At 38.0% G+C, this 25,746-nt stretch overlaps 3 protein-coding genes across 4 annotated transcripts in view; 2 read left to right on the top strand and 1 right to left on the bottom strand.

The window, feature by feature from the left end:
- ankrd11 (ankyrin repeat domain 11) overlaps positions 1-3,229 on the top strand; it is a 117,327-nt gene extending 114,098 nt beyond the window's left edge. For both annotated transcript variants that reach the window (XM_015384556.1, XM_015384548.1), the window contains exons 12-14: positions 129-272; positions 367-459; positions 910-3,229. In XM_015384556.1, coding sequence (XP_015240042.1) covers positions 129-272; positions 367-459; positions 910-1,095 — 423 coding nt within the window. In that variant the 3' untranslated portion in view covers positions 1,096-3,229. The remainder of the gene's footprint in view (positions 1-128; positions 273-366; positions 460-909) is intronic.
- Positions 3,230-9,255: 6,026 nt separating this feature from the next.
- On the top strand, positions 9,256-23,763 carry slc22a31 (solute carrier family 22 member 31). The gene is made up of 9 exons (XM_015384109.1): positions 9,256-9,702; positions 13,933-14,036; positions 14,147-14,301; positions 18,457-18,625; positions 18,963-19,108; positions 20,063-20,171; positions 21,861-22,075; positions 22,338-22,449; positions 22,611-23,763. Exons 1-9 carry the CDS (start codon positions 9,313-9,315, stop codon positions 23,053-23,055), a joined length of 1,845 nt encoding a protein of 614 aa, XP_015239595.1. The 5' UTR covers positions 9,256-9,312; the 3' UTR covers positions 23,056-23,763.
- Positions 23,764-24,768: 1,005 nt separating this feature from the next.
- The window catches only part of dpep1 (dipeptidase 1 (renal)), a 10,168-nt gene continuing 9,190 nt past the window's right edge, over positions 24,769-25,746 (bottom strand). Inside the window, exon 10 of the mRNA XM_015384475.1 lies at positions 24,769-25,332. Coding sequence (XP_015239961.1) covers positions 25,150-25,332 — 183 coding nt within the window. The 3' untranslated portion in view covers positions 24,769-25,149. The remainder of the gene's footprint in view (positions 25,333-25,746) is intronic.

Genomic DNA, 25,746 nt, shown 5'->3' with positions numbered 1-25,746 from the left:
TCAGTCGTTTATGCAATAAAGTGATAGATCCAGACTGTTATCCACCAATCTGACGGACGTGAAGTAATCCTGCCATTCTATTTGGTTGCTACATATCATTTTTTCTCTCTTGTGTGTCATGTTTGCAGGAGAAACTGATAGTTTCATGTGAACAGGAGGTTTTAAGGGTCCACTGCAGAGCAGCAAGGACGATAGCCAATCAGGCTGTGCCGTTCAGTGCCTGTACGATGCTGTTGGACTCTGAAGTGTACAATATGCCATCTGAAAGTCAGGTAAGTGATATGAAACTACATTGTTGAACTCCAGGTCAGCAGGTACCTTTTATACCTGTACAGAGTTTAGGTTGTAACACGTCCTCCTTTTCAGGGTGATGAGAACAAATCTGTGAGAGATCGCTTCAACGCCCGTCAGTTTATATCCTGGATCCAAGACGTGGACGATAAATACGACCGCATGAAGGTATGTTCCTCTCATGCGTATACTTCGTAAATAGGCGTAATACTTTACGCCAGGGGATGGCACTGTAATGGTGCTACAGAAGTAAATAAGTTCATTTTAAAAAAGGAAGAAGAGCAGGTTGTAAACATGAGCTTTGGAGAGAGAAAAATCATGTTGACCGATAACAGAGTAGCAAAAAAGACAGCTTCAGAAACAGGTTCTTCAAACTTTGACTTCTGTTGCAGGTTTTTGGTTAGCATCATGTTTAATGCCCATTTTTGCGGACGCTTTGTCAGGACAAGACCTCTCTCAGCAAGATGTTTGTCAGAGCTAAACCCAGCTAATCCTAAATCCCACAGTCTATATGGGGTGTTATCAAGAGAAACATAAATGATGCTCTAATATTTTGAAGGCCAATGTTTAACAGATGTGTACACATCTTAATGTGTCTGCTCTGCTTTCCACCCTTAGACATGTTTGCTGATGCGACAGCAGCACGAGGCGGCAGCTCTCAACGCGGTGCAGAGGATGGAGTGGCAGTTAAAGGTTCAGGAGCTGGATCCTGCCGGGCACAAATCCCTCTGTGTCAACGAAGTGCCGTCCTTCTACGTACCGATGGTTGACGTCAACGACGACTTTGTCCTTCTGCCCGCGTGACGCACCGCTGCGCAAAGATTGAGACAGAATTCCATCAGTCATTTCTTCTCTATGAGACTTCGTTGAAGCGAACAAATGGAAAGGGCTATCAAGTTAGAGAAGTTTCTACAGGAAGAACTATATTCTTTAGAAAAGGAGTAAAGTTTGGAAACTTGCTTCTGATTCCTTTCCGTGAAGAAGGAAACTTTTTACTGGAGGAAAAGAAAATACACAACCTGCACTTTGATCCTGAAAAGTTTTTACGCTTTAGTTTGATCGGAGTGTTAGAAGCAGAAACTGCTTTGAGGCTCTGACATCGGGACACACCTACTCAGTGCTCAGTTATGGTGAGATGGGGGGACAGAGATTTATTTTCTGTTTGGTTTTTAACCCCCTGATTCAATACCCATCGTCACTGGGAGGATGAATCAGAGAAGAGCTCTCCCAGCTGCCCAGTGCCCGTCCAGGGGGACCTGAGGAGGAGGAGGAGGAGCTTCCCAGGGCTCTCAGTGGTCAAGGAGATCCAGACTGAGGTCAGCGCTGACCAAGAGGGAGTACAAGGAGCCCCAGCTCTTCATGTAGGATCTTCAATGGCTCCATAAAAGCTACAGCCAGTGGATTTTTCCCACCAGTGGGCTGGAACACCATAAAGATGTGTGAGAACGCCGGGCCCAGTGTCTGATAGGAAGACTGACCCTGCAGCCTCTCAGCCTGGCTAGACAGAACAGTAGAGCACGGACCCCCGAGGACAGCCCGGAGTGTTCCTCAGAGGTTCTGCTCGCTCCTACATGAAAACAACAGACCGCCATGGACTGCAAAACACCACAGGACAACCAGAACAAACAAATCCAACGAATGTTGATATTCAAAGAGACTGTTGAGAAATTGAGGTTTGAAAGGAGAAGAGAAATATTGTTTGTTTGTTTTTTTTGTTCTTTTTTTTTTGTCTATTTCTTTACTTGGGCATTTCATTGTTTCTGAGGAAGTGACTTGAAACACTACAGAGCCAATATTAGTTTAATGGAAAAAAACATCAAAAAACAAAAAAAGTTGTATTCCGTAAATGATGTACAGTTTTTATATTCGTTAACCAATGTATTCTTGCTGCCTTCTAGATAATTTATTTTGCCACACATTACTGCACAGTTGTAAATAACCTATGTACTGTAATATCACTCAGTTACATGTAAAGAAAGAAGAAAAAAAAAAACAAAAAGGAATAAAAAATTATCTTTTTATGTACAGTTCACTTATGGGCAGCACTTTCCCCCCCCCTCTCATATCCAATGGGCCAAAATATGTACCCAGTCCTGTCAGTATTTTAAAGACTCATCCTTAGATTCGGTCAGCTCGCCCGGATGAGTCGCCTCAACACGACAACCTGACAGATACCGATTCTGGATTATTCAGGCCCGCCGCGGGCCCTCCACCATAAAGCCCCTCAGATGTAGCAGAATAGATATTACGGATTTATTTAAAGAATAAACAGAGGATTATTATTCATTGCTTTACTACACAATTATATCAGAAAATTTTTTAACCAAGAAAATGCCTTTTTCAGTAAAAAAAAAAAAAATACTTGTTGGGCAAAGCCACATAGTTATATATGGTTGAAAGAGAGATGTCATTCACGAGTAAAACAATTATAGTTGTCATGTTTTCTTCTTTTGCTTGTTTTTAATTTCTAGATTTGGGGATCTGATTTCTTAATCATCATTAAAACATGAAAACAGGTGTTTCATCTCTTTACCACTGAAAGGACGTCAAACATATCCATCAAGTTTGTGCACCTCTTCCCTTCATATTGGTGCTCTACCAGCCGTACTCACCAGGTGGCGCCACAATATCTAACCTTATCTGGATTTGCATGAGTCCTGTAACTGTTCACTTAAGATGACGTTTTTAAGTAGATTTGAATTTTATGAAAGCCCATAGGAAGATTAGGTTCCCTCATAGGAGGTTGGTGATATAGTCTGTTAGTTTATGACTAAATTTTTCCAGTTTTTCTCCAGTGGAATTAACACAGGGACAGTCAGGGATTTTAATTGTTAGCTTATTTCCTCATAATGTATAATATTTTTCTGTCAGGCCCAAGCAAACAGTTAGCAGAAATAGATGCAAATCATAGAATAAACCAAAAAAAAAAAAAAAGTCAGATAATAACAGACAAGAGGTGGTAAACAGCATGCAGCTAATCAGGCTGTTTTTTATTGATTATAAACTCCCATTGAAGAGTTAATTTGTAGTAATAACAAAAAGCATCTACGCCTACTTTAAGTGGTTTTGAAAAGCTTTCCTGCCCAAACACGTAGGTCTCCTACCCATCTGTGTGTGAGAGCTGTTTCTCTATCCTGAAGGCAATATTAACCCAAACTATTTTTCACCCACACTGAACACAGCTGTGCATGGTATGTCCAGTCTAGTGCAATGGTTGTTGCTGTTACACTGTGCAGACAAAGGTGGCTACATGTTTGGCTCACTCATCCTGGTTGGCATAAAAGAAAAAAAAAAGTTGGCAGACAAATAGCCGATGCTTTGTTTCTTAAATCTGTTTGGTTTTTATTTTATAGTCCAGGTTCTTCAGTTTTGGGGAAGATAGTGCATTCTTTCAGTCTTTGTGTATGCGTGTGTGTTTTTTGTTTTTTTAATTGTTCTTTTTAGAAAAGTTTTTGTTGAGTGTAATGTTAATCTTGTGCTTTTTGTTTTTCTCTTTTTTTTTCTTTCTCAGCATGTCAATCACATTGCTTACTCAGCAGAATGTAACCTCCTCCCAAAAACTACACCTCGACCGAACCCGCCCCCGCACCCCTCCCAAATTTCGCTACTGTTTACAAGACATCAAAAGAGCGTTTCCGTTTAACCCCGGTTTGTTCTATAATGGTTTGTTTGAGTCCCACCTTTCCTTCTGTGATCAGTCATTTTTTCGATCACAAAGGCTTGAAATGGTGATGGCTGACACATCAGACAGGTGAAGCCTGCAGCCCGCTGCACACAGCAGTAGACTAAACATGTCTGCACACGACAATTCTACTACGTGAACATTCAGCTGCCGAGAAGACAAAAAATTCGACTCCTCAGATGCACAGTAGAGCACTTGGCCATGATAACAGATGCTAGCCTCAGTCAGCAACATATTACCTCTACTCTCCTCACATTCACTCATAATGTTTATTTTAGGTTAGATTATTACTTACTGGACATGCGTAGACATAAAGGCTATTTTTAATTGTAGAAAATCACAATTTCAAGCCTTTTTTTGTTTATTTTTTTATTTTTTTAATAATTAAAACCCAGACTGTAGCTGTTTGTTCTTTTTTTTTATTTGAAAAGGACTAATAAAAAGCATGGAGAACTACTCTTAAAATGGTGAGAATTAAACTATTTATTGTGTTTTTTTGTTTTTGTTTTGGGTTTTTTCTGACACCTGTGGTATTTTTTTTTTTTTAAGTTGAAGTAAGTCTCCGCTGTGTAAATTTTCCTCCTTGTAACGCGTGAAAGAGACATACTGTACATAGCTCTGTAAATAAAACCCCCCAGGATGTTTTGCACCCTCCTCTTTGTACTAGTCTGAAAAAAAGTTGCATAGAATGTGGGGTTCTAACAGCGACGAGCCGTGTGCGCCCGCTGCAGGTGATTATGATGTAACAATGTAACTATTTTTTTTTATTTGTACAATGTAGTTTATTTGTGTACATATTGTCGGAGCAGCTAAAGGGGTTTTGGAGGGTTGGTCTACGAGGATGCTATCGTCAGTGCTGTAACAGAACTTTCAGTACTTTCACCTCCAGCTGTTGTTGATTTCCTGCAAAAAAAAAAAAACAAACAAAAAAGTTCAAGAAAAAAAAGGCAAAAAAAAATTTTAATGAGAGAAAATGAACGTGTGGGAAAGGGGGGAGGGGGGTTAAAACTGAAAAGTAAAAATTCTAAATTGTTATTTTCTACCGTTGCATGTACAGAGAGCGCGAGAACTGCTGTTGTTCCTCAGAGATTATGTTCGTTAATAAAATTTTTAAATATTAAGAGATGTGCTGTTTTTTTATTTTTGCTTTTATAATTATATTATTTTCTCATGATGAACTATATACTGTTAAATAGAAACACTTAAACCTTTTTCTACACAATTATAGGGACAATTATTCAAGTCTGTTCAGAAAATCAAAGTAGTTGGTAGGTGTGTGAGTTGCCAGTACATACACCTTTAAAAAAAAAAAATAATAATTGGAACGTTATTGATCTTACAATGGAGAAATGAACTCTGCATTTAACCCATTCCCTTGGGGAGCATTGGGCTGCCACTGCAGTGTGCAGGGACCAATCGGAGATTAAGGGTCTTGCTCAGAGAGGTAGTCTGTGGTAGTGGGTTTCAAATTCACAACTTCAGGATTCCAAGCCCTAACCACTAGGCCACCACTCTGTGTGTGTGTGTGTGTGTGTGTGTGTGTGTGTATATATATGTATATATATATACATATATATACACACACACACAAGTTGTGGGTAATTTCAAAAGGGGAAAATTCAGCTAACTTCATGTTTTTTTGTTTGAAATCTGGGAAATTTGGAGTTTGCTTTCGAGTTAAAGACTCAATGTTCTTTTAATGTTCAATTCTAACAACAACAAACTAAACTATAGATATGGTGTTATTACAGCATGTTATTTCATTCTGAAGTTTAAAGTTGACCTATAAGTTACCAGTAATCAGAAATTGTGGTCTAGTGCTTAGCGAGCACCGCATTTGCTACTTGGAGCAATCGCAGAGGTTGGTGATTCAAGACCTACTGTTTGGGTTGGGTAAAAATGTGCAATAAGCTCTAAATAAACGTATAATGTTTAAGTAAGAACTTAAGATTTGTAATTAAATCATGACATTATCTTAGTTACCACTACTTTCACATAAGTTGGAAAAAGATCATACAAGTTGCAATAAAACAGATTATAAAGTCCCAGATTAAAAGAAATTGTTGAATGGTGCTGCCTTAACATTTTGAGTTCTGACAACTTTTCTATTTCTATTTCTATTTCTATTCTATTTATTTCGTCCTTCTCACTGTCATTTCAGTGGGCCTTTCCATATCTGGCTGGGAGTTTAAACAAATGCATTTACAAGAGTAGTTTTCTTGGAGTGGTGCTTGTGCTCTTTGCTTGTCATCTCTGATTGCAACAATTAATTGATATTGCAGCCACAGCAACCATTTATTGAGTCATTGAGGACATCTAGTGAGTTTCTGTTGGTCTAAAGCGAGGATAAGGGGAGCCAGGAAAGCACCAATATAACGCTCTAGATTTAAGGAGGAAAGTAATCTGCTTCCCTTATGTAAAAACATCACAGACAGTCACAGTTGTGGTTAAAAAAGTGAGTTAGACTAACAGACTGATGTGTCACTGTCTCTCAGAGTGATCCATAAGCTCGTCTTCTGCAGTGTTTTCTATCTCAGTCAAAAATTATCCCAAACATTAAAGTTCTTGATGAAAAAAAAAAATCCATGTCAGCCTCAAACCTTTAGATTGGCCAACAATCATTGGAGGGATTTTAGGAAATCCAAGAGACGTCTTTCTGTTATTCAGCCCTTGGTAGGAAGTCTTTCACTTTCTGAAGGAATAAAAAACCCCATGGCCTCCATATCCGTCCCATGTTGTGTCTGTCCTGCAATCCTTATGTCAACTAGCCCTAAGTGATATAATTGTCATTATTACATGACTAATCTTAAGCAAACATGGCCAGTCAAATAATCGTAACACTGCACTAACAAAACAAAAAAAACTGCTTTGTCATTGTAGAACAACCTGTTTTGGATCCTGTCATGGCTCAGAGGAGCTTTCCCTGCAACTTGATCCAGTAATTTAATGCTCCGAGTCTCATGGTCACATGAAGCAAATGTGAGTCATCTGCTAAAAGGAAATTTATTAGTGTGAGGAATTTCTAAACATAGCCTACAGATGCTGCGTCAGACATATAGCTCTGAATACCATGCTCTCAGTTTCTCTTTTACTTAAACATTTTCATTATTTGCATTTTTTTTTTCTTAATACGGTTGGTTTCTTTGTTAAATTCAGCCTTTCAATATAAAAGCATTTTTATTTTAAGGTTAATTATTTTTTATTGTTCATGTACAAAATCCTTTAAATCTTTGAAAATGTCCCGTTATAATATTAAATCAGCCTTCCAGCTCTAAATGAGACATTTGGTCAAATAAGTTCTATTAAGATACATAAGTAAAAACATTAGTTTACTAGTCTACTGAGAAACTAAAGCAAATGCCATCTCACATCGGTTTTCATCTGCAGTTAGAGGAAATCCTGTTCAACACAAACCTATTAAATTAATTCAAATAGCATCAAGACGTATATTCACAATAGAGACAATTACATAGTGCATCAAAGTCAGTTCATCATGTGCTATTTACAAAACGTTAGCTCTCTCAGGAGACAGAGCCGATCACACTGATAATTTGAACAACAGCATTTCCTCATGCAGGACAAGCGTAGTAACAGTGGGAAGAAAGTTCAGACAGAAGCAGGCTGTGAATGACTGGTCTCCTCCTTTAGCAAAATGAGAGCTGAATGAACAGAAAGCAGATACAGTAGGAAAAAAAAGAAACACTTTTATTGGAAAGGAGATCAAAAGGCATTAATGGCTCTATTAGAATATAAGTTCACAGCAGAAATAGTTGATTTAGAGACGGAGACAGGCAGGGTGGAGCTTCCATGGAGCAAACAGAAAAAAAGGAAAGTAAAGTTAGTCTTTTTTTAGAAAATATAGATGTTTTGCTGTTGGAACAGTGTAGATTGACCCTGAGGTTCTGGTGCCTATCAACTTTCGGCCACCCCTCAGTGTATATTGGTTATTGTCTGGCCACCCTTGTAAAAAATGTCTGGCTGCGCCTCTGCGCAGTGATCAGCTTTAAGCAATAAAAGGACTGCTGACAGTGGTGGTTCCAGATGGAATTTACCGATGGGGCCAGTGTTTGTTCATGGGGGCCCAGAAGAAGACAAAAGAAAAATACAAAATTGAAAAATAAAAAATCAAGGCAAAAGCACATTGTTTAATATATTAGGTGAGTCACAAAGCCAAGTTTGCAGACACCTAACCTAACAGATAACTTATCGTAGTACAACTGAAGCTTAAAGCGTACTGTATTCTCTAAATGATTGAATAACTTGGAAGACTGAAATATTGAATTGTTCCAAGGAGCGAATCAGTTAGGGTGTCCTCTGTCAGCACATATCATCATATGAAATTGTTTAGTATTATACGGCCAAGAACTGATTTAAGAAAGTATGTAGGTGAAAATTCTCAGTAATCCAGGTCAGTCATTCCAAAAAAGTCTTTAAAAAAAAAACAATCCACTGGACTTTTTTTTCAAGTTTGAAGACGTTTACCTTCCTTCCAGGAAGCTTTTTCAATTCAAAATGTCAGGAATTACATTGAGTTCTAAGTTTTACAGAGCAGCTCAAAAACTTATTTTGGTCTCTTAGGAATCAGGGAGTCCTTTGTTTTTTTTTTTTTTACTTTTTTGGAAATCTAAAAAAATAGAAAATTCTTAAAATCTGCCTATTTGCTCTTAAATTGAGCATGTAAATAAGATGATCTTCCCTTAAAATACAACATTGACAAATTATCCACTTGAAATAAGATGTTGAAGTTGTTTTTGTTTTATTATCTTAAACGTAAATCATTTTACTTCATGGGTATCTTACATGTCTGCTCAAATAAAGATAAAATACATTTATTTCAAGAGGAAATTTTTTTGTAGTGTATGATTTTAGTACAGGGGCCAGGGCCAATACTACAGGGGTGTTGGCCCCTGTCTAGAAAAAGATGGCTGGTATCTTAATCATAAATTCCAGCTTAGTATCAAAATTTAGACAGCAGTTCCAGACCACTATACTAAGCACACATAAATAAGGTCATTCTGTTTTCTTGTATTTTTTTTTTTATATATAAAAATGCTGTATAGTGAGTTGGACCTGTCTGACCTGCTGGTTCCAGTCACCTGATGAGGGCCAATGAAGATGATCAGCTGTTTCTTTGCGGTTATGAATCAATATTTCCCAGCTGATATCAGGACATCCTGTGAATCACCCAGCAGGTGTCAGAAGGCGCTCCCCCTCATGCTGCTCTCTCTGACCCGCAGACCCCGCAGATCCCGCCCCCTCCCCGCCGTCTACCTGCGCTCTGCGCCGCGCGCTCGCAGCGGGAACCAGGCGCGTCTGCCTCCGCCAGCTGCTGCCTTCCCATGGATTTCGAGGCGAAGATTTTCCCTCGAACCGGAGGTTACGGACGCTACAACCGGGTGGCGGTCGTGTTCAGCTGGTTCCCGACCTTTGCAGTGGTGCTGAACTTCTACAGCGACGTTTTTTACACCCTAATGCCGAACACATACCACTGCAGGCCGGACCAGAGGCTGCTGCCTTCCTCTTTCATGCTCAGCAACTACTCCAAGCAGGGCTACATGAACCTCACCATCCCCTGGGTGAACGGCTCCGGCCTCAGCCACTGTCAGCTCTACAAGTATCCCGCAAACTTCTCCGACTTGTCCGGAAAAGTCCCGCGGGAGACGGTTCCCTGTACCAAAGGCTGGGAGTTCTCCTCTCTGGTGGGACTTCAGGGTAACATTGTCACAGAGGTAGGAGGCTGTTATCAGGTTTACTACTGCTGGTTGAAAGAAGAAAGAGTAAAAAACAAATACAAATAAACTTATTCTGTCTTTTATTATCAGTTTTGTTCTCAAAAGAAAAAACAAATTGGATCCTCAGGTTATGTAACCCAACAGATTAGATGATTGAATTCTTTTGTCCTGCTTCAGCAGAAGTGCACCAGTTTATCTCATGTGTCCTAAATTATGTCAGCTTCCAGTCAATATTTGCTCCTCAGGTTTAGGTTAAATGTTAAATCTATCCTTCCCACTCTCCTTTATGATCTGTGGAAAACTGCTTCTTATGAGTCAAGATGAATCTAGTAGAACATGCATGATTCTGAGGATTTAAAAGATCCCTGGACACAGACACCGTGTTTACTTTAAGTATGTGGCGTGCAACTTGTATAAACAACCAGGATCTTTATCTTTTTTTTGTTTTGCTACTTGATGCTGCACCCTTGTCTGCAAAAATTTGTGAGAACCGCTTAAAGCAGTGGCGGAGCTAGATGGGTGGGCCAGGGGTGGCCATGGCCACCTTTAGCCAATCTTTGGTCATGCCTACCATTTTTTCCCTCTAATACTCTCAAGTGGAATATTCAAAACATTTACATTTTTCATATGTTAACAATTAAAGATGATAAGTACAGAATTCCTGCTCTTTTCAGAACTAGATTTTGTGTTTTATGGGGTAAAGAGAAAATTGTGCATCTTTGGAGTCTTTGGTTAAGTCATAGATAAATTACTGTTTTAATAAAAACTTATTAAATAATCAGTTTATGTAGATATTAGCAGTTGTAATATTAATTTTATGCAGAAGGATTATTGATAAAAGTAGGGAAGTAATGACAATTGAAAAGATGTTCACCCCAAAACTCAAACCTGAAAGAATTTTATCCACTATACCTTTTATCTAGAAAGCATGGATGTTTAGATATAGTCATCTATTTGTTAGCAAAGGCTGTAGGAAACTATAGTTTGTCTTTATTTAGAAAATATGGATGTTTTGCTTGTTAACTTTCCTGTTGGAACAGTGTAGATTGACCCTGAGATTTTGGTGCCTATCTACTTCGGGCCACCCCTCAGTGTATATTGGTTATTGCCTGGCCACCCTTATAAAAATTTTCTGGCTACGCCTCTGGCTTAAAGGACTTAATGCAAACTGTTTTAATTTATGGTTATTGTATTGATCAAATTAAACTCCACAGAGCTTTCCCTGACAAGCACAAGAAGGTAATTACAAGTCGTTTCCGCCTACTGCTTGTTTCTCTAATCATTGGCTGAATCCCAAACCGCCCCTAAGCAGAAACCCTTAACTATCAATTGTCACTCCCAGTGAAGCCACACTCACAGCTCCGGAAGGCGCCCTTATTTTAGGCGGGGGTCATTAAGGAGTAGCAGCCTCCTCCCTCCCATGCAAAAGGAATGTAGTCGTTTCTATGGCAACAGAGTGATGCCACATGCTCCACAGCTCTGTGGGGGAGGTTGACATGACATAAAACCTTTAGCCCTTTCTTCAAAATAAATATATGCAATAAAGAAAAGCTCTTCAAAGAGGTCATTCCCCTTAGCGATTAATTATGGATTGTTTTTTTTTGTATTCTTAACTATTGATTTTCTGTCAGCAAACCAGCGATATATATATATTTGACTGCATGTTTTTCCTCTGATTTAGTTCACTGTTACACCCGCTGCCAAATTACAGGGAGCCTGCACTGATGCAGACTCGCTGTTTAGGGACTAAAAGGTCCGCTGGCCCTACAGAGAATGCGGTTTAGGACGGCCCTTAATGTGGAGGACCTTCCACGGTATCCGGCAAACGCAGGGTTAGTGCTCAGGGGAAGTGTTTAGGGGCCTGTTTATGATTCAGCCATTGTTTTTCTGTGATCTTCTGTAGGGCTTGGAAGTTGAAGCCCTCTTGTTCCCTTCCGGAGATCCTTAACCCCTCCCTCCCCAACAACAGCTTCCTGTGTCCGTTGTGTCATATGCAGGGACAAAGGGAAACCTTGAAGAACGGAAAAAAGTAGCACATAGCACAACATTGTTTAAAGCATGCATCCCACTGGGGAAAAAAATGTCACTGACGGAGACAGGAACGTTTCCATAGGAGTGGTCAGGCAGGCAGGGATCAATGTTCTGCTGTGGGGGTCGCCTAAAACTAATAGGATACAAAACCAGTTCAGGGTCAATCGACATTTTACCAACAGGAATTCAACATCTAAATAAATCACTGAAGACAGACAACATTTTTATGATCCCTCCCTAACACGTAAACCTACATTAATATTCATATTTAGACAGCATATTTACATTTATGCTGATAAATTTATCACAGTATAAACATCATAAAAATCACATAATCATACCCATTCAATTGGTTTACCTGTTGTTCTGAAAGTACATAAAAAAATGAGGACGAGTAAGACACAAGAATTTCCTTTATTCTCAATAAAACACAAGAACTAGTTCTAAAAATAGCTAAAATGTTGTTTTTTCATTTTAAATGGTCGTATATTTAAAAGAAAAAATAATTGCTGTTTTTATATTGTCAGTTTAAAGATCTTGATGTTAGCATAGTAGGACGGAGTCAGCGATTAAAAAATTCCACTTGTGAGTTTTACTTCCGCAAGCCCCTGGTATAGAGGGCAACTGCTTGTTCCAAAGATGGATTAATTACATCAACAAAGGGACAAGAGGTCACCTGAGGGGGTGAGCATGGCCACCGCAGGCCATTCTTTAGCTCCGCCCCTGATCGCTGTGATATTGTGCACTGCATCAGCAGCTCTATAAAGATCCACATGTATGGGGGTGTTTGTAGTAGTGTTGCACCGATATTGATACTTGTATCGGACGGGGCTCTGATCCAGCGCTAAAATGGTGGCATCGGTATCGGCAAGTACCAACAAATAGGGCACCAATACCATTTTGAGAGCCAAAAGTTTATTTAACTATTGTCACCCATTCCAGCTAGGCAATAAAATTCACTTTGTATTAGTCTTTTTCCTGCTTCACAAAGGTAGGCAGCAGCTTGATAAAGCCATGATGGCAATTATTTTACATCCATGTACTATGCAGTTCTTCATATACACACATCAGTTTCAAACAGAGGGTATCGGCATCGGCTGATACTGCACAGCCAGGTATCAGGGCAAAAAATGGCATTGGAGCAACACTAGTTTGTAGCTGTTCACAGAAAAAGAAGGTCTTGTAATCAAATCAAATTTTCATCCAAAAGTTAGAATTATAATTGAATTTAAACAATAGATTACATTATCTAGGGTATCCCTTAAAGAACAAATGTTCAGCTTTTAATTTTTTGCCAGTTATCATCATTAGATGGCAGTAACTTATACTCAGCACTCCTTTAAAGTCCTCATCATGTTTTGCAGTCAACTTTTGGCTTGATGTTGGACACTTTGAGTCGTATTTGTATTCATTCTCTTGTTTAATTGGTCAGAGTTCTGCTAAAGCAGATATATTTCAGGTTAGATCTGGTCTTTATGTTGCTTCTTTAAAATTCCACCATTTCTCTGTCCCTGCTAAAAAAAAACATCCTTGTTTTTATTAACGTTTTTCAGGCTGCACAGTATTAGATCAATCAAGCAATGGCAATAATTTTAAAACATTAAGAAGACAATATCAGTTTCTGCAAATATAAATTTCTTTTTTTTTCTCTTTCTAATGTTACATGTAGTTGAGATTTTAAGGTCGTTTTTTTCCTAGTATGTTTAATCTTGTTAGCGTAGAATTAGATGTAAAGTTACAGGGATTCAGTTGTATCCGTTCCACACTTTTGTGCGTATAATGGAGGAGGGCTGGAATTTAAAGAGACAAACTTTGCTGGCATTGGGTAGTACGAGTCAGGCGCCACTTTAAGCACGACTTCTTTATAATTTAATAACGCAGTCAGCAGGAATCCTAACTCGATAACAAACAGGATCCGCATTCCTGCTTCCCACAGACATTTTGGTCACAGCTTGCCAGATGTTCTCTGATAATTTTCATCAGGTCTATCACATGACAGCTTTTGATTAGCATTTTAATAGTTGCTCCCCTTATTGTCTGTGTTTGCCAGGAATTAAACGGGCTGTGATTGTTTTGTGACAAACTATTCATGCAGTATCTTGAGATAACTTACTAGACAGCACGCAAACATTTCCGCTTGTTTTTATCTCTGCATTGAGGCGTAATTACATGTTTGGTTTGTTTCCACCTCTGCAGTGGAATCTGGTTTGTGACAACTCCTGGAAGATCCCCCTGCAGCAGATCTGCTTCATGATGGGATGGATTGTGGGATATGTCTTTTTGGGTTCATTATGTGACTGGTAGGTACTGTTCCACAAAAATGAAAAATACAAAAATAATTAAAAATCATCTATGTCATAGAGTTTGGTCACTTTTAAATTCATTTATTTGCATTGTGATTGGTTTCCAGGTTGGGACGTCGCCGTGGTTTCCTCCTCTCCATCAGCTTGTCCAGTCTCTTTGGGGTGGCGGTGTGTCTATCCAACAGTGTGGTGGTGTTTCTGCTGCTGCGTCTTTGCCAAGGTGCCATGCTCGCTGGAGTGTTTGTCTCTTCCTATATTCTCAGTAAGTTTGACTCATTTATTCAGTATTCATTACATTAGTCATTGGCCGTTTCTCAATTCACAAGAATGCAAGTACGGACACAAGTCCATAGTCCCGTTCTCCCCAAGTCTGGACTTGGGGAGCACGGGAGCTTGCTGCAGAAATATGGGTTATTTAGTTCAGAAGCGTACTCGTGACGTCACCACATGCTCACCTCGTCAGCTGCTTTTCACCTCCTATTATTAACAGTCTCTAAATAATAATAAATTTTTACTTTTTTCATTTATTTAGGAAATAATAATTAACACAGTCAGATAAACACAAATCAAATGAACATTTTGCCAAATAAAACAAAAAACTTGCCATCAGAGCAAGCGGTTCTTCACATACGACTATGCCGAGACAGGGCTGCAGCAGATGGGCTGTGGTTAGCCCTGTCTGCCATTAGCCTCGGAGCCCCGCTGGTTGCCACGGCCCTCTGAACTTCGTAATTTCTTTTTCAAAAAACGCATTAAATCAGATTAAAATGGACCATATAGTGATGCTTAAAAGTATAATGTTCTCGCCTCAAATGATCTTAAAATGTACTTTTATTGAACAACAGCAACAGAAAAGAGAACTTTTAACTTAATACTCTGAGCTCTGTGAGCGCTCCACTGAAATCTGCTGCTGCCGCAGTGCATGCTGGGACAGCTGTCAATCTCTAGAATGGACAAGTCTGCTCTGATGCACCCTCTGTAAGTTGGGAGGGGCGAGAACAACATTCGGGGACTCTGTCCGTTCTCGGTCTTCTTGTTCTTGTGAATTGGCACAGTACTAGGGTTGAGGCCCAGGACGATTCACGAGCACATGAGATAGCAGAAGTATACATATTGTGTTTTTTCTTGGGATCATTCTCCTGTTGAACACTGTTTGTTGTAGTTCCATTTAGCCGGATGATCAGTAAGCTGTTTTTTTGTTGTTTTTTTTGAGGATGAAGGTTTGGACCAGAAGGTTGAGACTTGGATGCAGTTTGATGTCCATAATTTAAAAATTATCTCAATTCCATTCTGGTTTAGGAATGGACAAATCTATGCCTCTGGAGTGTACCTCCTAAATAAACTGTGTTTAAAAACATATAGACGGTGCTTAAACATCGTTATTTCTGCTAAAACCTATGACTCTGCAGCCAGCTTCAGCACCATGACTGGTCAATTTAACTCTTTCAAACAACTTAATGTAACATTAAGTTTGTTTTAGTATTTAACAAAGGAACTAAGCAAATAAAAACCTAAAGTGATGAGAGAAAATCCTGCTAGCACATACTAAACCTTCTTATCAATCTTATCTGATGTTCAATTCAGGGGGCACAAATATAAACACAACACATCGTGCTTCTGTCAAACAGTAAACAATCCATTAAATGAGAAAGTTTAGTTAAATGATTTTAAGTAACAAAAAATGCTACTATTCTTGTATGAAATATAAGATAAATGCAGTTTTATGGTCCATCTGCAGCTCATCTCATTGAATAAATCTGATACCTAAGCAGCATCTCAGACATAGAACAGTAGATCTGTAGGATAATCGCCAGTATGCCCCTTTCTCTGTCGTCTTGTCCACCATGACTTCATAACAAAGATCTTCTCTGTGTGATTTGCTTCACTAATAGACTAAAAGGTTTCAATTAAACCCACCCGTCAAACCAATAGAAAGATGATTGAATTAGGACTAAAATCATAGGGTGGATGCAGTGAATATGACGCACTCACACATGACCTGGGGATTTTCCTTAACGTTGTTAAACCTGTTTGTGTTGATCATTTTCTTGCCATTAGTTACCTTAAAATAAACATGGCTGTTAAATAAACCTGTGAATATACACCTTTAGTTTTGACTAAACCTATATCATGTAAATGAATAAGAAATGCTAAAATGAATCATGAAACAACAGCTGGTTTTCCAAACACACAATGTTTTAAGACTGGCTTCATTAGGTTTCGTGCTGTTTAAAAAGAGGGAATAGATTAGATTTTATAAATAAAGGTTAAAATACAGACAGTCATTGTACAAAGAGACTAAACTAAGAAGTAACATAACAAGTTTCCCTACATAAAGATCTTAGATAAATAAATAAAAGCCTCAAATGTATTAAGTGCTGTGCCTTTGCCAGTATGAGATTCTTATTTAATGATGGGGTTGTTTAAAACATACCATTCTGACTGCATCATGAATCCTGGTTGCACAAAAAAATGAAAGAAAAACATAACATTTTTAACTAAAACAGATCACCAAACATCACTCCCCAAATCAACGTAAAAGAAAAAAAACTAATTATAATGGTATCATTATAATGTGGTATTATCACTTTTGATTTTCACACATTTGATAAGTCATGTACTGTCAAATTGGTGACATAAAATTGTCTTTTGTTTTTAGGATGATAAGGAATTATTCTCAAAATATGGAGCCTTTAGTAATTGGAGTTTCTACTCTTTTATAAAGTAACACAAACATAACGAGCTGATCTTTTAATTTGTTGGACAAGCTGCTGTCCTGCAGCAAGTCCTCAGTCTGTTGCCTCTCTTTCCCCAACAGCAGTTTTAAATTGGTGTCACCTTAAATAACAGTAAGGAACTCGTACCATGATCTCTTGTGTTTTTATTTTAAATTTTGATTATAGGCAGTGGGGAAACAATACATTACTCCATTCTCTGTAGATCTGCAGAAAACCCAGAAGATATTGGTGCAACATTTCCTGTTTGTGACAGGAAAACCTTTTAAACCTTTTTTAACCTTGCACCCATTACCTTAATGACATGTCGGTGGGATATATCTAATATCTCAGCCTCTGTATATTATTATTAATATTTGTTTTTCTTGGTTTATTTTCTCAAATGCTTTAAAAACAATGAAAAAAGCCTGATGGTAGTTTGCAGTGACCATCAGGTGGATGGAAAAAAGAATTTGGCCTTTTTCACCATCTAAATATTTGAAATTTTAAACTTGCAAACCAAAGAAAACCATTGGTCTCATAAAGTATTGGGAGTGGCAGCATCATATTATTGATTTCCAACATTCCAAGGCGTTTTAGTTGTCTCCTGGTGGCTATGAGAATCCTTAGTTTGCTGTTTCCTCCTCTACTGTGCCTTCTGAGGCGCGTTTAGAGTTTTAATCTGTTATAGAAGTCATCATCTTTATAGCTTCAGCTTTCTAAGCTGGAGCAATTTGTCTCAGTCCATCATCTTGGTTTTGTAACAAGTGATTGTCAGAAAAATCAATACAACCTTATCTGTCATCAGGGTCCTGATCAGACACAAACATTGTTAATCTGTTACATTCAGACAAAACCTCAGATCTTCTGAACATGTAGCCTCTAAGGGTTCAACATAACATTAAAGACTCAGGATTTTTCTTGGTAGAAAGATGTAATGCTTCATATTGAAATGTTGGATAACCGTTAAGCCTATTTCTTATCTGCCTTTGACATACTCCCACATTCCTGTAGGGTCAGAGCTCATCTGTTCCAGATGAGCTTCATTTTTTCAAACTGACGTCAGGTCATGGTGGTCTCAGGAGCGCAGAGGGGAAAGTTTCCTCTATGATGATCTTCCTAAGCAGCTTCCTCACAAATAGCAGACTACAATAACAGGACAGGACAACAGGCAGGGGTGGAAGCTGGGAATGAGAGCCTCCCAAACCCCCCACACACGGCGTGGGAGCTGGGAGGAAGAAGGCTAATGTTCAGTAGAGACATACACATCCCTCAGTTACCTTCATTTAGCCCGTAGAATATGGTTAACTCATGGTAAAATGTTTATTTTTGCCCCCAAAATTGGGATTTTTCAAAAAATCCACTCAGAGCTGCAAGGATAGAGAGGTGGCTTAACATGTGAAGAGTTTCAAAAGCAATTTTTTTTTAGATAAACCCCTTGTTGTGATGCATTACCTTTAAGAATCACAATGAGTAGCTATCAAAAGAGAAAATCTGCCCAATAAAACCCGGAATGATGGTGCCGCTCTTAGAGCATTATACTGCTTAATATGGCAGGAAATGTTCAAATTTTTCTGTGCAAATGAGGGGAAACAGGCTTTCCTGACTGGAGCGATATTTGCTCCACACAGATATGTTTTATTTGCGGATGCTTTGGTTGACTCTCATTCATCCTCTCTGTTTACCGCCTTTCTCCGTCTCAGGGTTGGAGCTGTCTGACCCTCCCCATCGCCTCATGGTTGCCATGATCGGCGGCTTCTTCACAGTCTCTGCGGAGCTGCTGTTGCCAGGCTTTGCCGCTCTCTGTCATGATTGGCCAATTCTCCAGGCTGTGACCACTTTGCCTCTGCTTCTGCTACTCTCCTATTGGTGGTGAGTCCTGATCAGAGCAAATGCTTTTATTTCCCAGCTTGATGCTGATGATGAAGGTTTTTAAGTTCTTCAAAACTCTCAGTTAATTCCACAAAGTCCTGAAGAAGAAAATCCCTCATTATTTCAGTCTTTAACAATGCCTTTAGATTAGATCATTATTGAATTTCAGAAATACAGCAGGGACATCCAAGCATTTAAAAACAAGGTTTAGGAATTTGTATTCATCAAAGGTTTCAACGGCTTTATTTAGATTGATTATAGTGTTGACTTGTTGGGAGATAATTGTTTGAACACCAGTTATCTCCCTACAAAATAATAACAGAGTTGTTTTCCTCAGCTGTGCATCAGTTTTTCCTGAGTCTCCTCGCTGGCTGCTGGCCACAGATCACATTCCCCAGGCCAAGAGGAGCCTGCAGGAGTTCACCACCAGGAATGGCGTTTGTCTCCAGGAAGAGATGTATCCTGGGGAAACCCTGTTATCCGGTAACACATCTATATGTGCAGCTCGGTTTGTTTGTTTCTTTCTTGCTTTGGGTTATGTCAATGTTTTGAGAGGAATAAAGGAAAGAATTTAGGTCCTCCATTTTCAAATATGCTTAAATACTTTAGCTAATTAATCCAAGATGTGTAGCAATGATCAAAATGCAGTTTTTTTTTTTTTTTTTAATCAGACCTAAGTGGAGCTGTGTATGGAAGTATGGAAGGCTCATTTTCACACAAGCCCATGCAGCTGGTTCAAAACTTTTCATTCTATTTCATCAGTGTTTTTTTATTTTTCATTTTCATTAATTAAACATTTTAATATGTTAATCTACAGCTTTTTTATGTTTAAAGCTCTATTAAACATTTATACAACACATTTATATGATGTAGTCTTCGCAGAGTTTGTAGTTTTAAAATATTCACCACACCTTATGTTGTTTCAGAAGCTTTTCTGAATTAAAATTATGCGCCAAACTGTATTTCCTAGAGTAACCACCAGATGGCGACTACTCGTGCAGAACTCAGTTATGTGGCAGTTTTCTCACTTGATTATTGATATGAATGGACACTTTTTTATTTTAAGGTTCAACATGATTGTCAGCAGGGCTCTGTTTTCATTCATATTATTATTATCATCATTATTATTTTGACAGTAGTATAATTAACTAATACCATGAAGAAAAAGCATCAGTTTCAGACAATTTTTCCTTATGTTTTTTTCCAGTATACTCCTCATATTACTTACGATTTTGACACATGTACATAGTATGTAATTATTTTTTTTATATCTTTTGCTTTGTGATTTGTTTAGAAGAGACATTTTGAACAAATGAATAAAAAATTATATTTCAAAAACATATTAACAATGATTAAAATAATAATAGTTTTGACCCTTTATGCATTGATTCCCCTCAAAAAAAGCTTATGAACTGAATTTAAATTATTTTTTTTAAGAAATAGATTCTGCATATGGAGAAGACCTCCAGCCAAGGTACTATTCAGTCCTGGAGCTACGACAGACCCGTGTTATCTGGAAGAACTGTCTCATTCTCAGCTTCACTCTGTGAGTTCTTTCTTTTCCACAAATCTTTGGTTTTAAATGTCTGCCTTCCATAAAGTTTTGATTTATCACCAATTATTGGACCTGGTCAGTTTTCCCTTTATACACCTGGGGACAAAATTGTTAGTATCACTCGTTTAATGAATGAAAAAACCCAAAATAACTTTATTCTCACAAAGGCAATAATAAAAATTCAATGAATAGGAATAAATGCCTATATTTTTCTTCTGTGAACATGGAGCTAATGTGTATTGGCAAAAAGTTCTATTCTGTCTCGTATTACTATTGTGAATTTCTCATTTTCTTTAATGGGAGGGTGTCTAAACTGTCAAGCACAACTGTGTCTGCAAATACAGTCACAGGGACTACATTTTGCTTGGAGATGGTCTTAGACTTAGACAGATGTATTTGTCATTTTGTATACACAAGTGTAAAACAAAAAGAAATTTCGTTAAGAACAGCTCTCTAGACAATTTCATTTTTTAAAGTGCAGCCTTGAGAAATAGTAAAAAAAATATATATAAAAACAGTAATATAAACATATGACTGTAAATTTACAGTTCTAACATTTCAGTTTTTTTATAATGATAAAATACAATAAAATAACCCATTTTACAAAACATCAGCAGTCTAATGGGAGTGGGGAAGATAGGCTTTACCTATACTTATAGACTTTACCTATAGGTAAAGTCTATAAGTATAGGTAACTAGGTAGTATATATACCTCACTTATAGGCTTTACCTTTAACATTCTTGTCTATAATTTCTATTTCTTCTGAATAAATTTTTTTTTATTCACAAAACTATGACAAAAATCTCCAGACTAAAAAAGGGAATAAAACAATGTGACTGGATGTAAGGAGAGCAGAGACAGAGGACACTCTTGAGTTTACTAAAGAAAACCTGCTACCGACCAGGTTAGCTTTGGGGAGTATGTTACTACGGTAACGGAAACAAAGGCTGAGTAAACTCTCTTTCTAAAATGTAAAACTCAGTTTCCCTGATTTCAGGTTTAGATACCTTAGAGTTTTCGGTAAACCTGCTTTGTGAAATAGATCCCAGGCCTGTTCCATGAGCTTATTTTGGTTAAACCATTTTGTTGAGTTATGGTTGAAAAGCAAGGTTTGACTTTCATTTATTCATTTTAGATTAGATTTTTAGTTATCACACTCAAGTTATTTCTGTGACCTTTGTAGGTTTTTCTGTCATTAAACAAGAGCTACCAACAATGTTGTCCACATGTGTAGGATCATCTCAGCCAAAGACTAACAAAAGTTAGCTATTAAATGCACCAAATCTAGAAACTCCAAAACTTTTCTGTTTTTTGAATACATCAAAAAAATAAATTCGACATAAAAATAAGGTAGTATGGGTAAAATCCTTGACACAAATATGGGTATAATCAAATTTCTTAAATTTCTCCTGGAAATAAAACTGATATCTGAAAGCTCTGTGGCATATATTTTCCCTCTTGTGTGTTGTAGTAAAATAAAATTAGTAGCTTTTAGGTCCTACTAAGCTGGAATCTGTGCAACAGAGAAAGATATATGTTAGACTAACTTTAAATAGGTTGTGATAAAATAACATAAATGTAATTTTTTATTCCATAATCCTGGAATAAATCACTTTTAAGCTGCAGTAACATTTGGTTTTCAAGATGTTGATCTACTTTTCACTTTCTCTACCCTGCAGGTTTATTGGAACAGGCATCCAGTACTGCTTCACCAGAAACCTGCACTTATACTCCAACAACTTTTACTTCATGTACTTCCTCCGTGTGATAACAGGAGCCCTGGCTTGTGTCTTCATCTGCATGTCTGTTAATCACTTTGGTCGGCGTGGAATGCTCCTGCTCTCCGCCATCATCACTGGGCTCTCCTCGCTGCTGCTGCTTGCTCTCACGCAGTGTATGTCCACTGTCTGACATTTACTCTACTGTTTGACTTAGAAATAATAGGGTCGGTCCAGTATAGTGAAAGCAGAAGGATTTAAATGCGGTGACTCAGTATTTTGGTCTTACATGCTTTTAAAGAACGTCTCCTCGAACACAGAAATGTGAGATTTCCTCCTTTGCAAAAAGTCAAATTACTTCTTAATCTAGGAAGGAGAACTTGCTTACTAAATTCAAAGACATTTTGTCAGTTAGCTTTTTGCTCCTGTTGTTGTCAGATCTCAAAGGCGGTCTGGTGTTGGTCCTCTCTGTGGTGGGTTTGCTGTTCTCTCAGGCTCTCGCCATGCTCAGCGCCTTCTTCGCCTGTGAGGTCATGCCGACTGTGGTTCGGTGAGTGTCTTTGTTTTAGATTTAACCAATATAGCTGTCAGGTCATGTTGGTCTGACGGTATATCCTGTTCAGTGGTTGTAAATTTTGGGGTCATAATTTGAGAGGAAGGTTTCTTTGGCCTGTGGCTCATGCTGTTTCATTCCTTCCATCTCTATACCAGCGGTGGCTGTTTCGGACTGGTGATGGCAGCTGGCTGCATTGGCATGGCGGCCTCCTCCCTGATGGAGCTTCAGAATAACAGCGGCTACTTCCTGCACCACGTAATCTTCGCCTCATTCGCCGTCCTGTCTGTGCTCTGCATTATGCTCTTGCCTGAAAGCAAACGCAAGTCGCTCCCGGACTCCCTGAAGGAGGGCGAGAACCAGAGACGACCTCCTCTCTTCCTGTCCCAACCAGACAGGGACAGTCTGCCTCTGCTGTGCACGCGGCCTCCAGCGTCTGAGTACAATCCTGATAACTATTCCCGCTTGGTTTCTGCCACCAGGAAGATGTTGTCCAAGGATAATTTGCCATACAGGATTGCTGGGCCCACTGTTCCACCCCTGCTATCAGACAGCAACACACAGGAGCAGGAAAATGAAACACAGAGCGAGGTTGCATCATAAACCTGTGAGCAACCTCCTACTGCAGACTGATTCAGACTTTTTCTCCAGGCCTCTTCCAAAGATACCTCAGGTGGAAAACTCATCTAAAGTACTGACCTCATAGCACCTTATTTCCGTCTCTTGCTAAATAAGATTTAGGCACTTCTTATATTTGGTGGTTCAGGACATTTAGCTGAAGCCTTTGGTCATCCAACCTGCAGTTCGTATTTCAAGAGCTCTCACTGGGCTTTAAAAATCTACATCCTGTCTGTTGTTACCTAGAAAAATATTTTTAAAGGATTAGTTTTTTGAAAAACGGGATTATATGCAGTATGTCAATATCAGTATGTGAGACATTCGAGAAAAAATCTAATCTGAGCTGGATGCTCATCCATGAGCAAGTCTCCAATGTGAAATTTGTTTTCTTTTCATCTGTAGATCCTGTTACTGCCAAACTCTTACCTGAAACTACTGCCTTCTTATATTTTAATTTATATAGATATCTTCATATGTCTGAGGAAAAAGCCACATTTCAGCCATTGAAGTTGTGTTTAGAATATACTGAGTTGCAGTTTCCATCAGCCGCACTGCATTGCTGTATTATTGGAAAATAAAAATGTACAGAAACAAATCTATATTAATAAAATTATGAGGTCTGAACATATTTAATTTGCATGAGCTGCTATGAAAGAGGGAGTTGAATATAAATTTCAAACAATTGTAATAAAAAAACTGCCCATTCTCTAATGTTAATTTGTCTCACTGTGTTTTTTTTTTTTGCTCATTCTGGATGACTACTCTGTGCTGCAGCGAAGATATGAGGGAATTAGAAAAGAGTTAATCATTTAAGTAGTCTGATCTCTGGCTGCTCATTGGAGCACAGGTGTTTTAACTTCACACAAGCAGGAAATGAAGATGCATGTTAAGAAAAAGGCAGCTTTTAGAAAGAGAATACTTATTTTGTATTACACATAATTACTTAAAAAGTTAATTTAAAGCTCCATAAAGGTTAAATAAAAGCTTTCTTAAGCACCATGTACTGTTTGCTAATAAAAAAAAGTTAAAAAGTAGCCATTTTGAACACTTGAGACCGTCAATAAAACCTTAGTTACTATATTTTTGTGCTTTGCTATCATTTAATTATATCTTATTAAATGATCTTCCTCAGCCACTATTTTGTGTTTTATGTATGTCTAGCATTGTTAATGCTAATATTTATGTGTTTCATTGTAGTGTGAGTTAAATAGAAAAAAAAGCAAAGTGATGGTAAATTAATTTATTTTGGAAGGTGTGCCAACCATGCATCATTTACTTTTTTCTTTTATCCTCCCAAAATTAACAACTGTATGTTGAAAAGAAAGGAATGGAACTAATCAACTATATCGACGGCGATGCTTAAATTATTTGGGATTTTAGAATACCAGATTTCACTGTAGTGCATTTATTATAAAAAGGGTTATAATTGCTTATGTTTAAAAGTAAATGCTGGGAGGCTAAGATATATCTTAGAATCTTGAATGGGCCTATTTAAAAAAAAAAACATAAGCCTTTCCCTTATGTGTTTTATGATTTGAAATGAGAAAACACAAACTTGGTTCTCATAAAATGTCCTTCCGTAAAACCATTTTAATTTCTTCTCCAGTGATTAATCAGTGATGCCTTTGCAAAAAAAAAAAGCTCATACAGCTGATTGTAGTTTGTTAATTTCTGTGCTTTATTGTCCAGTAAAAACAAACCTGCCAAGTGGTTCATATAACTTGTATTGTAGTTGCTATTTGAGAACACTAGATGGAGCCATTTGTTCACATGAGAACTCTTTCATTTAATGGATTAACTGTTATGTCTGATAAACTCCCTGAGAATAGAAAAAGAAAAACAAACACTTGTCTATAATAAGCAGACTGATCCTTTGATTATTTCATGGTGGATGGGAAGTCAGAGCTTTAGCTTTGAGCATTAGTTAAGTAACTCATATGTCTCATAGAACAGATGAAGATGAAGCAACAAACAGAACAGAGAATAGAGCAAAAAATCACTACTGCAAAGAAACAAGGGCTTTAATTTCTGATGTTCAAGATTTGCTGTTTTAATGAACTGGCTCTGCTGAGGAGCTTATTAAGCTCTCAGTGTTATAACAGCCTGTAAAGCAAATGTGAGCAGAAGGGTCAGTTTGCTGAGTGAATGAACAGCTCCTGAGTTGGGGTCAGAGTAGCCATAGCTTGTCCTGCAGGGGTTCATCACATCCTCGTATGGAATAGGAACGTCATCTGGGAGGTTAGCAGACATACTTGTACTGACCTGAAATAGGCAAAAACAACTCATGAGTGTTCATTTTGAATTCACATGAATCAGCACTAACTAGTTTAACTATTTAGACCTTCCACAAATCTGTCATTTATTGGAAAGCTGCAGTCAGAGACCCATACTATGGAGGGCCATTTCAGCCAAAATTAAATAAATAAATGGGTGAAATAAATAAAAAATGAGTAAAATAAATTAAAAAAATGAAGAAAATGAGTGAAATTAATAAAAATTAAAAATAATTTAGCTTTTTCATTAAACCAATTTTTTTTTTTTTTCATATTATCAATTTCCCAATTTCTCTTTTTCATTTATCTATTTGTCATTTATCCCTTTATCCATTTACCCATTTTTCATTAATCTAATCTATTTAGAGGACACAGCAAATGTGTGGAGAATATGGAAGAGGAT

The sequence above is a fragment of the Cyprinodon variegatus genome, unplaced genomic scaffold, assembly GCF_000732505.1.
Source record: "Cyprinodon variegatus isolate N-32 unplaced genomic scaffold, C_variegatus-1.0 Scaffold15, whole genome shotgun sequence".
Classification (NCBI taxonomy): Eukaryota; Metazoa; Chordata; class Actinopteri; order Cyprinodontiformes; family Cyprinodontidae; genus Cyprinodon; species Cyprinodon variegatus.
Note: the sequence above shows the minus strand (reverse complement) of the source record. Positions and strands in the feature narration are given on the sequence as shown.

Bases quoted from the DNA above. Each gene is read 5' to 3' on its own strand.
- slc22a31 (XM_015384109.1), top strand. From the start codon at position 9,313: ATGGATTTCGAGGCGAAGATTTTCCCTCGAACCGGAGGTTACGGACGC. The intron at 14,302-18,456 runs GTAAGTTTGACT...TCTCCGTCTCAG, and splicing joins TGTCTCTTCCTATATTCTCA to GGTTGGAGCTGTCTGACCCT. The intron at 18,626-18,962 runs GTGAGTCCTGAT...TGTTTTCCTCAG, and splicing joins CTGCTACTCTCCTATTGGTG to CTGTGCATCAGTTTTTCCTG.